This window comes from Prorops nasuta, unplaced genomic scaffold, assembly GCF_024137725.1.
Source record: "Prorops nasuta isolate Cenicafe-Biocafe unplaced genomic scaffold, Cenicafe_Pnas_1.2 PNAS00016, whole genome shotgun sequence".
NCBI classification, from domain to species: domain Eukaryota; kingdom Metazoa; phylum Arthropoda; class Insecta; order Hymenoptera; family Bethylidae; genus Prorops; species Prorops nasuta.
Genome location: NW_027116813.1, coordinates 5,912,577 through 5,926,097, shown reverse-complemented (window position 1 = coordinate 5,926,097; position 13,521 = coordinate 5,912,577). Strand labels below are relative to the sequence as shown.

The window sequence follows — 13,521 nt, the reverse complement described above, 5'->3', positions numbered from 1 at the left end:
TTTTTTGCAAGCAACGCAACAAAATTTATAATTTTCGTTAGGGACGCTCCGTAGCCAAATCTTCCAAGAAGGGTGTTCATCAAACCATTGAGGTTGAAAACGCCTCCGTCTGGAGATTAATGATTTCCCCTTTTCTTCCATTTTCTATTTATATTATTATTAATATATTGTACTCATAATATTAATGTATTCCTCTACAGGTAATCCTTTATAGTTTCTTTAATAAAAATCACTAGTCACCAAAGGTAAAACACTTGAATGAACCTAGTAATTATTATAAATATCTTTTCAAAAATTATTAATTTTTGAAAGGCACAACACGCTAACTTAATTACTCAATATTTGTGTAATCTTTATTCGCGTTATTATTTTAAGTCGTTCAATGTAGACGATTGAAACCGACTGAACGATGAATATATACATTAGCTGGAGAATCATGTTATTGTTTGCATTTTCTAATAAGAGATACATAACACATATAACTGGATCATCCTCCTTAAGCCTTAAGGGACAATTTCATGGACGCTGAAAAGCAGCGTCAAAGGCATGTCACGTGACTTCAATTGACGCTAGCATCAAAAATAAGAAGTTGGATTTTGTCAGCTTTTAGCGTCAAAATAACCTGTTTCGGTGCGCATGTCACTGTATGTAATATTGTCAGCATATAAATGAACGCAGCCTATATAATCTATGATTGTAAGGTTAGAAATAATTTTTAGGTAGGTTCAAATAATTGATTATTGAAACAATTAGGAGTAAAATACTTTATCTTGTTTTTTCCAGGTCATTATAGAGACATATTTGCTATTAATAGTAAAATATGCTTCAATGTGTATACATTATATTGAGAAAATCGTGAAGAGTCAAAAATAAATACTGGGACCAAAAAACAATACATGAAGGAGCTGTCAGATAAGTACTCCAGTAATAATTACGTATACTTTGAAACATGATTCTTTTCCAAATTATTACTGATTGTTTCAGGTAATTAAATGTATTCGTGCCTAGTTAATTGACATAAACCATGGCCATCACATACAGCTGGTAAATAAATAAATAACTGGTAAGGCGGGAAAATCAAGGGCAACTTAACTGTCATCAAGAAGAGAAAAGTAAAGATTAAGCAAACATTATGGACGAAGACGTAAGCAGTTAATAAATTATACAGAAATGAAATTAAATAATTAATATAACTATTAAATATTAATAATCATATTCTTATGCCATAACAATTACGCTTTATCTTTTAAGCAAAAATTTATATTTCTTTCTATTTTTGTAGGACTATAGATTGATGAAAGTTTGTGGATTGTGCAGCCGAGATGTGTGGAATGAAGATATTCCATATCATGAATGTCTACAAGGTTTCCAAGGTTTTGTGGTGAAAGATAATATCTTTTATCGAATAGGTATGTTAACTAATTGCTAATATATTTCCAGTTAGCGCAAATAATTCTTTTGAAATTTTATATTATAAAGGATATAGCAATTTACATCAGACACTAAGATAACTTAAAAAATAATCATTACAACAAAATATTTCAATTATTAAAATATAATAACTCTATAGAAAAAATATATTGATTTTAAAATTAGTATTTTCTCTGCAGAGTGATTAAATTTTCATAATAGATATTTGACTTGTCAGGACCATTTTTTTTAAATGTCGAATTGTATTAAGTTGCAAGTTATATTCTGTATATCTATCTATATTCTAGATGGAGAAGAGGACAGTTCGTCTAAAAAAACTGCAGTTGAGGAGCAGCCGTCTTGTAGTCATCAAACTTTGTCCAGTGATAATGCATCGGAGAGACCATCCTGCAGCTACCTAACTTCTAATGAAGTGAACCGAAAAAGTGAAAAATGTTTTCAATTGTAATTTTAAATTAAGTGAATTTATTAAAAATTTTTTTTTTTGCAGGGAAAGTTCCTATGTCATCTTCTTTATCAAATAAAAAAAGAAGGATGAATTTTGACGATGAGGAAATGCTGATATTAGCAGTGGAAAAAAAGGCACCCTTGTGGGATTTTTCTCTCCCTTTGAAGGAACGGAACAGCGTCATTCGGAAGAAATTGTGGAATGAGGTTGCAGAGGAATTTGATGGTAATGAAGACGAGTCTTACCACGTTTACGTAATTTTGGAATTATTATAGTGATTCAGTACCCCTGACATTGTATAAATCACTTGAAATAGCTATTTTTTCCAGTGTAATAGCTCATGTTACGGATACTATACTGCTTTAATGATACCTAAAGTTGAGAATGAGTAAACCAACTGCTATTAAGTTTAAAATGCTATGTTCTACGAAACATAAAGTAGAATTAATTTAATATCTATACTTTTACTTCCCCTATAAGTAGATTTGGCAAGACTCGGCCTAATAAACATAATCATAAAGAATATATATGAAAGTAATCTAGAATTATAATTATTAAAAATATTTATTACAATTTTTTAGGAAAATATGATGCTGATGTATTAAAAGTGAAATTTAAGAGCCTACATGACACTTTCCGGAAAATCGTCCAATCAGAAAATTGTCCCAGTGGATCTGCCCGTCAGGAGCTGCATAGAAAATGGGGCCATTATGGCTCTATGCAATTTTTAAGAGACTCTTGTCTTGTGAAAACGTAAGACTTTTTAGATTCTATTAGCCGTATATCATATTTTTCATGTCAATTATAAATTCCTTGAATTATAATAATTTTTTAATTTACAGTACTGTATCAAATTTGGATAATCCAAATCAAGAAACAGTAGATGTTCATCCCTTGACTGATGATGAGGATAATTTGGATGTGCCGGAGACTGCAAGTAATGTAGACGAATGATAATATTATTACTATACATATGTAATATAGCTATATATATGTAATACAATTTTGAAAATTCGTTTTATGAAATTTTTAGATTCTTCAAAAACAAGAATAAAAAACAAAAGGGCTGAGACTAATACGGCTTCTATCTTGGAGAGAATAGCTGATTCACTTAGTCAAAATACTCAGATTCAATTGTCTCCACCACCTGAGCCAGATGAAGTGGATTCTTTTCTCTCACTAGTCGGATCACGAATAAGACGTTTACCACCATCAGAGCAATTAGACACAATGCAGGAGATCTTAGAACTAACCTTTCAAAAATTGAAAAAATAATAGTAAAATATGTGTAAGGTATCTATCAAAATAAAATATTTTGTTTTATTTAATATACGAGTTAATTTTATTGTATATGCATAACAAATACTATTTATAAATCTTATAGTAATTACATTTATCATAAATTTACAGAGTACAATGTATAGAAAAGGAAATTATGTTTTACACAATTAACAATAACTATATTGAAAAGGAATAGCTCCTTCGTTATTAAAATAATAACAAAATTCCTCGCGAATTTCTATTGCCTTGTGTGTGCTATTGTTAGCGCCCAATCTACGTATTTCTTGGATAGCACTGCCTTCTATTTCATTTCTCCAAGAACCAGGAGTAAATTCATAATCCTCTCTGTCAATTAGAGTTTCTGGAACATATTGATTCTCTTCGATATCTTGTTTTCGAAGGAAGTTATGCAGACAAATTATAGCTTTAACTATATTTTCTGCTTTTTCTACTTTACAGATAATTGGTCTTTTTAATACCCTCCATCTGCTAACTAAAATACCAAAACTGTTTTCAATTACTTTTCTACTTCTACTGAGTCTGTAATTAAAAACTGTTTTGCTACTAGTTAACACTCCTTTAGCTGAGTATGGACGAAGCAGATAATCTGTTAAAGGAAATGCTTCATCTCCAACAAGAACATACGGTAAAGGCGGTCCATCAACTGTAAGAGGCTCTGGATCTGGCAAATTCATTTCCTTATTATTAAATTTATTGCCTACTATAGAACTTCTGAAGATACCACTATCACTGCGGCGACCAAATGCTCCAATGTCTACATATGTAAAAATGTAATCAGCATCGCATATTGCTAACAATACAATGCTGTGAGTCTTTTTATAATTAAAATAAGAAGACCCAGCATTATCTGGACACTAAAAGAAGAGAAGATACTAAATTTTTATACGCATTTAAAAATAATATTATTATGGATTAATTGTACAAAATTGTTCATATTTTTACCTGGATAAGAACATGTTTTCCATCAATTGCACCGATGCAGTGATTAAAATCCCATTTTTTTTCAAAATTTTTAGCAATATTAAGCCAATCATTTTTCTCCAATGTGGAAGGAAGTACCTTTTCTTGAAAACACATCCAAATGGCATCGCATGTTTCATCAATTATGTGTGAAACTGTTGTCAGTCCAATAAGATATTGGTAAGAAATAGACGTCATAGAATCACCAGAAGCCAAAAATCTAACCATATATAATAATATCAATTTTATATAAATAAAAATGATGATTTAATTTTCACAAAATAACATTTATTTTTAAAAATATTATTCATACATTTTATATAAATACCTTAATGTTAAGCACAGTCTTTCTGCAGCAGATATTGGTTCTCGCACCACCGTCTTTTTTGAGATATAAGGTGCTATGATAATTAATATTTCTTCTAATTGACTTTTCGTCATTCTAAAGTAATTTCTAAATCTATGTTCGAGATTGGGAAGAACAGAAAATGTTGCGAAGTAGATTCCGCATTTCTCTGTTATATCTCCCATCTCTATTGCGCTCACAATAGACGGCTAGACCGACAGCGTCTAGCCGCTCTATCTGTCTCTCTCTCCGCGGCGCGCTTGCGCGTCTTCTGGCCCTGGCGCGTCGCGGCCGCGAAGCGACACTACTTGCGCGCTTGGCCACTAGGTGGCCAGCGCCCGCGGCAGCTCTCTCGCTGGCAAGATTAGTGTCGCGTAATTATATAGATGGGTCCTTGATAAGGACCCATCGCACCCCAAACTAGCTCGACAGCTGTGTGACAGCAGCAACAGCAGCATACCTTGACGCCTCCACGGCTTGTGTTTGACGCCTCACCGGCATCTTGAAGAGCGCCTCCACCGGCGAACTCATTTGGGAGCATACTTTGGTAAGTATCACCCACCACCCACTGCCTACCAAGAGGGGACTACCCCTCTGCGGCACATTCCTCCCTCCTTAAGGGAGATTTCTCCGGGGACTGCCCGGGAGAAATTCAACCCTCTCCTTCCCCTCCACACTGCCTCCGAGGACTACCTCGGACCCAGTGTTCCGACCCCCAAGTCCAGGGCTCTCGACGAGTCGGGTAGTGGGAGGGGTAGAATTCACCCTAGGGGTTGGGGTGGCTCGGAGCCACTAGAGCTCTTGGAGAAGGCGGCCGAAGGGCAAGGGGACTTCCCCTTCCCTAAAACCACTTCTCCAACTTCGCTTCCTCCCGGGGCTGGGGATTTTACTAGGGAATACCCTAGGGAAATTGTCCAGTCCGGGAGCTTATAAGTCCGCGCTCCTTTCTGGGGAATTCTAGTCTCTGGGGTTCTTGGGAAACTTCGTTTACCGAAATTCCCTAGAATTTGACGACGACAAATTCCCTAGGAAGTCGATTATTTTTAACTTAGCGGTTCTTTTGTAAAAATATTGTAAACTTTTGTATATATTTTATTTATTAAATAAAAACTCTTTTACCACATAACCTGGCTTTGAATACTTTATTTTAGAATAAGGCCTTCCTTTCTGACCACAGGTTCGGAGCCAACTTGAGGCACTGTTTCGCACAAATTTTTGGTCCTTCGAGCCGGATTTCCGGCAAAAAACGTTCGAAGTGCATCAGTGTTTTAAGTTGGAGATTCTGACTGGGTTAAGATTGTGGTTTGTTCTGGAATAGAGATTCAAGATGACTACGCCTAGCTCAGGGGAATTACTAGAAGCGATCAATTACGTGCCCATGATTCGGGATGAATTCGTTCGGTTGGTCGTTAACATTAAGAAACGTGGAGTACGCAACTTCACCCTCCCTTTCTTGGAGGATAGGCTTGCGGCCGTCGAGAAGTGGCTTAAGGTGTTGCATAAAACTCACGTTAAGATCACTACTCATACTAAACCGGCTGAATTAGCTAAAATGGATTACGTAACCGAAAGCTGGTATGAAGCGGCCCTTGATGCCCATAGTGACGCGGAAGAATACATCCTAGGACATTTAGATGAACTTCGCTCCAATCAGGTGATGCCAGCATCAGGTCCCACGGCGCCTTCAGGCGAAATAAACCACATTAGGCTTCCAATTATCGATTTGCCGAAGTTTTCCGGGGATTATTTAGAATGGAACAACTTTTATGAAACATTCAGTTCCATTGTTCATGAAAAGGCATATGTCTCCGGGCGAGACAAGTTCCACTATCTAAAATCTTGCTTGCAAGGTGAAGCGGCTACGGTTATTAAATCTTTAGCGATCACCTCCGAGAACTATGAGATAGCATGGGACACTCTAGTAGCTAGGTATACTGACAGACGAATGATCACGGATACGTTCTTGGACCAGATCTCGAAAGTACCCACGCTTCGGGGTGACAATTTTAAAGTTCTCAAGGAAGTTAGGGACTCGGTCACGGTTGCGCTCAACGCCCTCAAAACTATGGGTTACGGCGTCGATCATTGGGATCCCATCATTGTTCATTCACTGAAGAACAAACTGGATGACACCCTCCGCTTGGCCTGGGAGATGTATCTGGGAAGCAGCAAGGATTATCCCACCTTTCTTCAATTTTCGGAGTTTCTAACGCGTCACATTAACTCTTTGCAATCATTAGGTAACAAACCTAAAACTTCCAAAAAGGAATCGGGGAGATCCTTGAAGTCACACGCTACTAGCGTGAATAGTACCGGTTGCGCTCACTGTGGTAGTAACCATTTCTTGTATCAGTGCAAGGACTACCTTGCATTGACCCCTCAGGCCCGTTCAAAGTTCGCATTTTCACAGAATCTTTGCATCAACTGTTTGAGGCCCGGGCATAGTTGCTCCAATTGCTCTTCTTCGTCACGATGCAGGAAATGTAGTAAAATGCATCATACTTTATTACATTTTGACAAATCTGGCACCGGGGGGAGCAAGGCACGGGGGTCTACCCCCGCGGTCAACTCCTTTTCCGAGCCAGAACCCTCTAGCTCGAATACTACAACACACCTTAGTGTTTCCGACACCCGATCAGTGCTTTTGGCCACTTTCTCTGCCAGAATCGACGCTCATGACGGTTCTCGTATTATAGTCCGCGGTTTAGTTGACACGGGCTCCGAAACTTCCTTTATTTCGGAAAATCTAGCTCAGCAGCTACGGGTATCACGAAAACGTGTCAACGCGACCATTCATGGCGTCTCTCTGAATTCGGCTCAAAACGTTCGAGCAGAGGTACAGATTACGCTTCATTCTCTATCACGACACGGTGTCTCGTTGGACGTAACTGCATTGATCTTACCCAGGATTACTCAGTATATGCCTCCGACTTATTCTCCGTCGTCCTTTCCAGCACTTAGCGAAATTGATCTGGCTGATGACTTCGCTTCAACCAGGGCTCCAATTGAGGTGCTCATTGGTGCAGACTATCTTGCAGCATTGATGGAAGGCCCGTACATGCATTCTCCTGATCATACGTTGCTTGCTCAGCGGACTATTTTCGGGTGGATCGTTTCGGGGGTCGTACCCAAGGCTGGTCGCTCTCATAGTGTCACGGTGCATCATTGCTTTGAGGTAGAAAAAACTCTTCGCGACTTCTGGGAACTGGAAGAAGTTCCGGAAGTCAAACCCATGTCCACAGAGGACTCCCTCTGTGAACAACATTTTGTGAATACGGTATCACGCACCTCTTCAGGTCGTTTTGTCGTTGCTTTACCTTTTCGATCTGACATCGAGAAGCACAGCTTAGGTTCTTCCTCTCGGGTAGCAGAGAAAACCTTAAAACGAATACTTCGGCGATTGGAAACCTCTCCAGAACAAGCTGAAAGTTATTCTCAATTCTTACAGGAGTATCAAGTGTTAGGACATATGTCTCCTGTCCCTTTGAACTCTGATTTTCGCGTCTTTCTGCCTCATCATGCCGTTTTTAAAACCGAGAACCAGAAAACAAAGATTCGCGTTGTATTCAACGCATCTTCTAAAACCTCTACTGGCGTCTCGCTTATTGATACGCTATTCATTGGACCCAAGCTCCAACAGGACATCACGCGGATCCTAATGAATTGGCGTTCCTTTCGATATGTAGGCGTCACTGACATTGTTAAAATGTTCAGACAGATTCTTGTGCGTTTTGAGGACCGCAAGTATCAGAACATTTTATGGAAGTCTGATTCCGGTGAGCTTCAGGCCTTCGAACTCAACACGGTGACCTACGGTACTGGACCGGCACCTTTCCTATCCTCGCGAGTTTTGCGCGAATTAGCTTACACGGACGGAGCTAACTTCCCTCTCGCGCAGGATGTGTTATTAAATTCTACTTATGTAGACGATATACTTTTTGGGGCCCATGACTTACAGCAACTTAGTTCGGTCAGGGAACAACTCATCGCTCTACTGGCAAAAGGGGGCTTCTCCTTAAGCAAATGGGCATTCAATCAACCGGGGTCTTCCCCGCTTGAACCTACCGAGCTGCATTCTTTCTTTGAGGATCCTGCTGGATCAAGTAAAGTCTTGGGCATATATTGGGATCACGGGGATGATAGCTTCCGCTTCCGTGTTTCTCCTTCACACATTGGTGTACTAACCAAACGCATCCTCTTATCAGAGAATGCTAAGATCTTCGATCCATTGGGATGGATTTCTCCAATAGTCATCACTCTAAAGCAGTTAATGCAATCCACCTGGTTGCTTAAACTCTCTTGGGATGAAGAAATTCCTGAGCCTATTCAGTCAAAATGGCTCAAGTGCTATAAGCATCTCCGAGACTTACAGACTTTACGGATTCCACGGTGGACCGGACAATCACGGACTACTGGAAAACGCGAATTAATTGGATTTTGTGACGCCTCAGAACTTGCGTACGGCGCAGTCGTTTATGAACGCCTCACTGATGAGGACGGTAACCTCTCGGTACATTTAGTGATGTCCAAAACAAAGGTCGCTCCGATCAAGACCACTTCAATCCCTCGTCTGGAGTTGGTCGCAGCTGCCCTTCTAGTCAAGTTATTGGTTCACGTCAAGGGAAGCTTGGTCGGGAGTTGTGATGCGATTCGTTGCTATTCGGATTCGCAAGTCGCTTTAGCCTGGATAGCAAAGCAACCTGTGCATTGGAAGACGTTTGTGGCTAATCGCGTTTCATATATCCAAACACATTTATCGGAAGCCAGTTGGCATCATGTACCCACTAAGTTGAATCCTGCAGACTTGTGCTCAAGAGGAACCAGGGCTCAACAGTTATCAGAGGACTCACTTTGGTGGCATGGGCCTGCTTTTCTCCGTGAGCACACCGCAAATCCCGTTCAGGTCTTTGAAACCACGGAAGAAAGTCGGAAGGTAGCGTTAACCGCTCAATTCGACACAACTGAGTGTTGGTTTTTTGATAAGTTTTCGTCTTGGTCTAAACTGGTCCGAGTTATGGCCTATGTTCTTCGATTTGTCCAGCGGACCAGAAAAAACGACCAATGGGAGGACTCCCTCCTGTCTGCAACGGAAATTCGCAGTTCGATTGAAGCCTTGGTAAAGGTTATTCAACGAACGCACTTCGCGAGCGAAATCTCAGCCTTGAATCATGGGTTACGTATACCGTCGCGGTCAAAGCTTCTTTCCTTACATCCGGTCATTGATTCACAAGGAATCCTAAGAATAGGGGGGCGGCTTCGGAACGCCGAAATCTCTGAACAAATGAAACACCCCATTATTCTTCCGGATTGCCACTTAACGGCCATACTCATTAGGCAAACGCACCTAGATACACTTCACGGGGGGCTCCAACTAACTTTGTCCACGTTGCGACAAAAGTTTTGGGTCGTGAATGCGCGAAATCTAGTAAAATCATGCGTTCACAAATGCGTCACGTGTGTTCGCGAACGCGCTAAACTCGGTAACCAGCTTATGGGATCACTCCCTGCCGCTAGGGTTTCGCGAAGCTTCACTTTTGAACACACCGGAGTAGACTATGCTGGGCCTTTCTTGGTTAAATTGCATCACGGTCGTAACGCAAAATCCATGAAATGTTACGTGGCAGTGTTCGTATGTCTATCTACCCGTGCTGTTCACTTGGAACTCGTTTCTCGATTGGATACCGAGGCCTTCCTCGCTGCGCTGTCTCGATTCATTTCTCGTCGTGGAAAACCCGCCGTTATGTACTCAGACAACGGCCTTAATTTTCAAGGAGCGGATGCGGAACTAAAACGCGCCTACCGATGTGCCTTAGAAGCCGCCCGCGCTCAACCCACCGAGTCCATCCGTGAAATCGAGTGGAAATTCATTCCGGTCGCTACTCCCCACTGGGGCGGTCTTTGGGAAAGTGCTGTAAAAAGTATGAAACACCACCTGAAACGCTCCCTCGGAGTTTTCGTGCCTAATTTCGAGGAAATGACCACACTACTGACTAAGATTGAGGCCTGCCTAAATTCACGACCTATATCGCGGTTACATGATGATCCAGAATCGTTGGACGTACTCACTCCGGGGCATTTTTTGTCAGGACGGGCGTTAAATTCCCCACCTGAATTATCCACCTTGGATTTACGAGAATCATCATTAAATCGTTGGCAAACCGTAAATCGAATCACCGAGACCTTTTGGAAGAAGTGGTCTTCCGAATACTTACACACTTTGCAACATAGACCGAAATGGCAGAACTCTAACTCGGAATTCGGTGAAGGAGATTTGGTGCTTGTCAAAGTACCTAACAATCCTCCCCGTATGTGGACCTTGGGGCGGATTCTCAAACTAGTTCCTGGGGTGGACGGAGTAGCTCGCGTAGCTGTCCTTAAAACCGCGAGAAAAGAGATTCAACGGAGTCTCTCGCAACTCTGTAAACTCCCCTCTTAGCCCTCACTTTGGGTCGTATCAGGGTCTAGCTTCACCCTACTTTCCGGCATCCTGGGACTCTTCAGGTTGTCATCTCTCCTTCTCAAGCTTCCTGGGACTCTTCAGGTTGCTTAACTTTCTTTCCCTGGTTTCCTGGGACTCTTCAGGTCGCCCTGTTTCCTGTTCCAAACCTTCAGGAACACTTTATGATCTCCGCCATGTCTTTTCTTCCAAAACTCCCACGATACTTACTGAGTCTTCGTACTCATCATTTGCCTTTTCGGTGCAGAACGATTGATCATGGCGGACTATCCATGGGCCCACCTCTTGGGCGTAGGGTACGAGGACGAGGGGGACGATATCCTCGAATTGCATGCCCCCCGGGAGGAAGCGGAATTTCTACGGCTGTTCGGCCACGTTCTCCCGGCGGGGCAAAAAGAGAAGCCACCACCACCAACGCCGCGGAAACCACCAACGAACCCGCGACGTCGGAGGCCCGTGGTTGCCGCCCAGAAGCGCATTGCCTCGACGAACTGGGCTGGGAAAGTCTTAGACGATCCCAGCGCCAGGGAAATCGAGCGCAATGCGCAAAAAATTATTGTCCGAGCCTTCGGGCAGACGATCGAGGTGCCGCTATATTCGGCCCTCAAACTGCGGAGATGGAAGGCCTGGGCCCCTCAGGGAAAAATTATACTCCGGTGGACTCCGGCCCTGCAATTAAATTCCGCGAAGCTTCAAATGAAGCCCTGTAAATAGTCGTCTCGTCCTTATCTGTTTTTATATCTTTTATTTTATTTTTTTTGTTGTAAATAAAATTGGTTTAAACTGACTACACTCTTTCTTCCTTGTTTTGACGCCATCGCGTCAACGGGGGGAGTTTGTTCGAGATTGGGAAGAACAGAAAATGTTGCGAAGTAGATTCCGCATTTCTCTGTTATATCTCCCATCTCTATTGCGCTCACAATAGACGGCTAGACCGACAGCGTCTAGCCGCTCTATCTGTCTCTCTCTCCGCGGCGCGCTTGCGCGTCTTCTGGCCCTGGCGCGTCGCGGCCGCGAAGCGACACTACTTGCGCGCTTGGCCACTAGGTGGCCAGCGCCCGCGGCAGCTCTCTCGCTGGCAAGATTAGTGTCGCGTAATTATATAGATGGGTCCTTGATAAGGACCCATCGCACCCCAAACTAGCTCGACAGCTGTGTGACAGCAGCAACAGCAGCATACCTTGACGCCTCCACGGCTTGTGTTTGACGCCTCACCGGCATCTTGAAGAGCGCCTCCACCGGCGAACTCATTTGGGAGCATACTTTGGTAAGTATCACCCACCACCCACTGCCTACCAAGAGGGGACTACCCCTCTGCGGCACATTCCTCCCTCCTTAAGGGAGATTTCTCCGGGGACTGCCCGGGAGAAATTCAACCCTCTCCTTCCCCTCCACACTGCCTCCGAGGACTACCTCGGACCCAGTGTTCCGACCCCCAAGTCCAGGGCTCTCGACGAGTTGGGTAGTGGGAGGGGTAGAATTCACCCTAGGGGTTGGGGTGGCTCGGAGCCACTAGAGCTCTTGGAAAAGGCGGCCGAAGGGCAAGGGGACTTCCCCTTCCCTAAAACCACTTCTCCAACTTCGCTTCCTCCCGGGGCTGGGGATTTTACTAGGGAATACCCTAGGGAAATTGTCCAGTCCGGGAGCTTATAAGTCCGCGCTCCTTTCTGGGGAATTCTAGTCTCTGGGGTTCTTGGGAAACTTCGTTTACCGAAATTCCCTAGAATTTGACGACGACAAATTCCCTAGGAAGTCGATTATTTTTAACTTAGCGGTTCTTTTGTAAAAATATTGTATACTTTTGTATATATTTTATTTATTAAATAAAAACTCTTTTACCACATAACCTGGCTTTGAATACTTTATTTTAGAATAAGGCCTTCCTTTCTGACCACAGGTTCGGAGCCAACTTGAGGCACTGTTTCGCACAATCTACTTTCTTCTAATGACAGCACTGGATAAATAGCATGATAAAAACCATGTTTCCTTCGTTCACATAACACAGGGTGCACCCAAAACCGTTTGCTTTTGTATTTTTTCTTTTTCATAATTTCATTAACTAACAAAGCTATTAAAACTTTCTGCCTGTCGTTATTTGCTTTAATTTTTAAAGCACATTCTTGTGCCCATTTATAACGTTTTAATGCAAAAGACATTATTCGAATTGATATTTATCAATATATGGAGCAAATGCAAATTAAAATTAGAGATTTGCACACAAACCGAATAAATGTTTGTTGTATGAAGGCAGACAAACCAACAACTAACGAAATAACGATTACTTTCTAATTTCTTGACGCTGAAAATAAAGTAGCGTCAATTTTTTGACGCTGCTACATCCCTTTTCATGACCATTTTAAAATTCAGCGTCAAATGAAGTCACGTGACTGATTTGACGCTGAAAAGTAGCGTCAAGCGTCACCATGAAAAGGCCCCTTTAAGCGTTAGCCTTTATCGGTATCAATTTGGTGCGAAAGTAAACAAATATTGACAGCCCGTGTGAGGTCTGGTTGAAATAGACGTGTCATTTCCAATGGATCAGCTGGCCCGTCTGTTTGAAGCGTAAGTACTCTAACT

General features: G+C 41.9%; 2 protein-coding genes across 2 annotated transcripts; one reads left to right on the top strand and one right to left on the bottom strand.

Annotated features, from left to right (window-relative positions):
- Positions 1-946: 946 nt before the first annotated feature.
- LOC136779358 (uncharacterized) lies at positions 947-3,154 on the top strand. Its single transcript, XM_066736885.1, has 6 exons — positions 947-1,144; positions 1,283-1,409; positions 1,719-2,104; positions 2,461-2,632; positions 2,722-2,816; positions 2,913-3,154. The coding sequence occupies exons 3-6, from the start codon at positions 1,933-1,935 to the stop codon at positions 3,152-3,154; spliced, it is 681 nt and encodes a 226-aa protein (XP_066592982.1). The 5' UTR covers positions 947-1,144; positions 1,283-1,409; positions 1,719-1,932.
- Positions 3,155-3,256: 102 nt separating this feature from the next.
- On the bottom strand, positions 3,257-13,279 carry LOC136779336 (uncharacterized). The gene is made up of 4 exons (XM_066736870.1): positions 12,880-13,279; positions 4,470-4,604; positions 4,124-4,361; positions 3,257-4,035 (listed from the first exon to the last, which is right to left on the bottom strand). The coding sequence occupies exons 1-4, from the start codon at positions 13,098-13,100 to the stop codon at positions 3,328-3,330; spliced, it is 1,302 nt and encodes a 433-aa protein (XP_066592967.1). The 5' UTR covers positions 13,101-13,279; the 3' UTR covers positions 3,257-3,327.
- Between the last annotated feature and the right edge of the window lie 242 nt (positions 13,280-13,521).

Coding starts and splice junctions, on each gene's coding strand:
- LOC136779336 (XM_066736870.1), bottom strand. CDS start 13,100: ATGTCTTTTGCATTAAAACGTTATAAATGGGCACAAGAATGTGCTTTA. Junction 4,605..12,879: donor GTGCTGTCATTAGAAGAAAG/TAGATTGTGCGA, acceptor CAATCTCGAACA/TAGATTTAGAAATTACTTTA. Junction 4,362..4,469: donor AGACTGTGCTTAACATTAAG/GTATTTATATAA, acceptor ATATATGGTTAG/ATTTTTGGCTTCTGGTGATT.
- LOC136779358 (XM_066736885.1), top strand. CDS start 1,933: ATGTCATCTTCTTTATCAAATAAAAAAAGAAGGATGAATTTTGACGAT. Junction 2,105..2,460: donor GGTTGCAGAGGAATTTGATG/GTAATGAAGACG, acceptor ACAATTTTTTAG/GAAAATATGATGCTGATGTA. Junction 2,817..2,912: donor GGATGTGCCGGAGACTGCAA/GTAATGTAGACG, acceptor TGAAATTTTTAG/ATTCTTCAAAAACAAGAATA.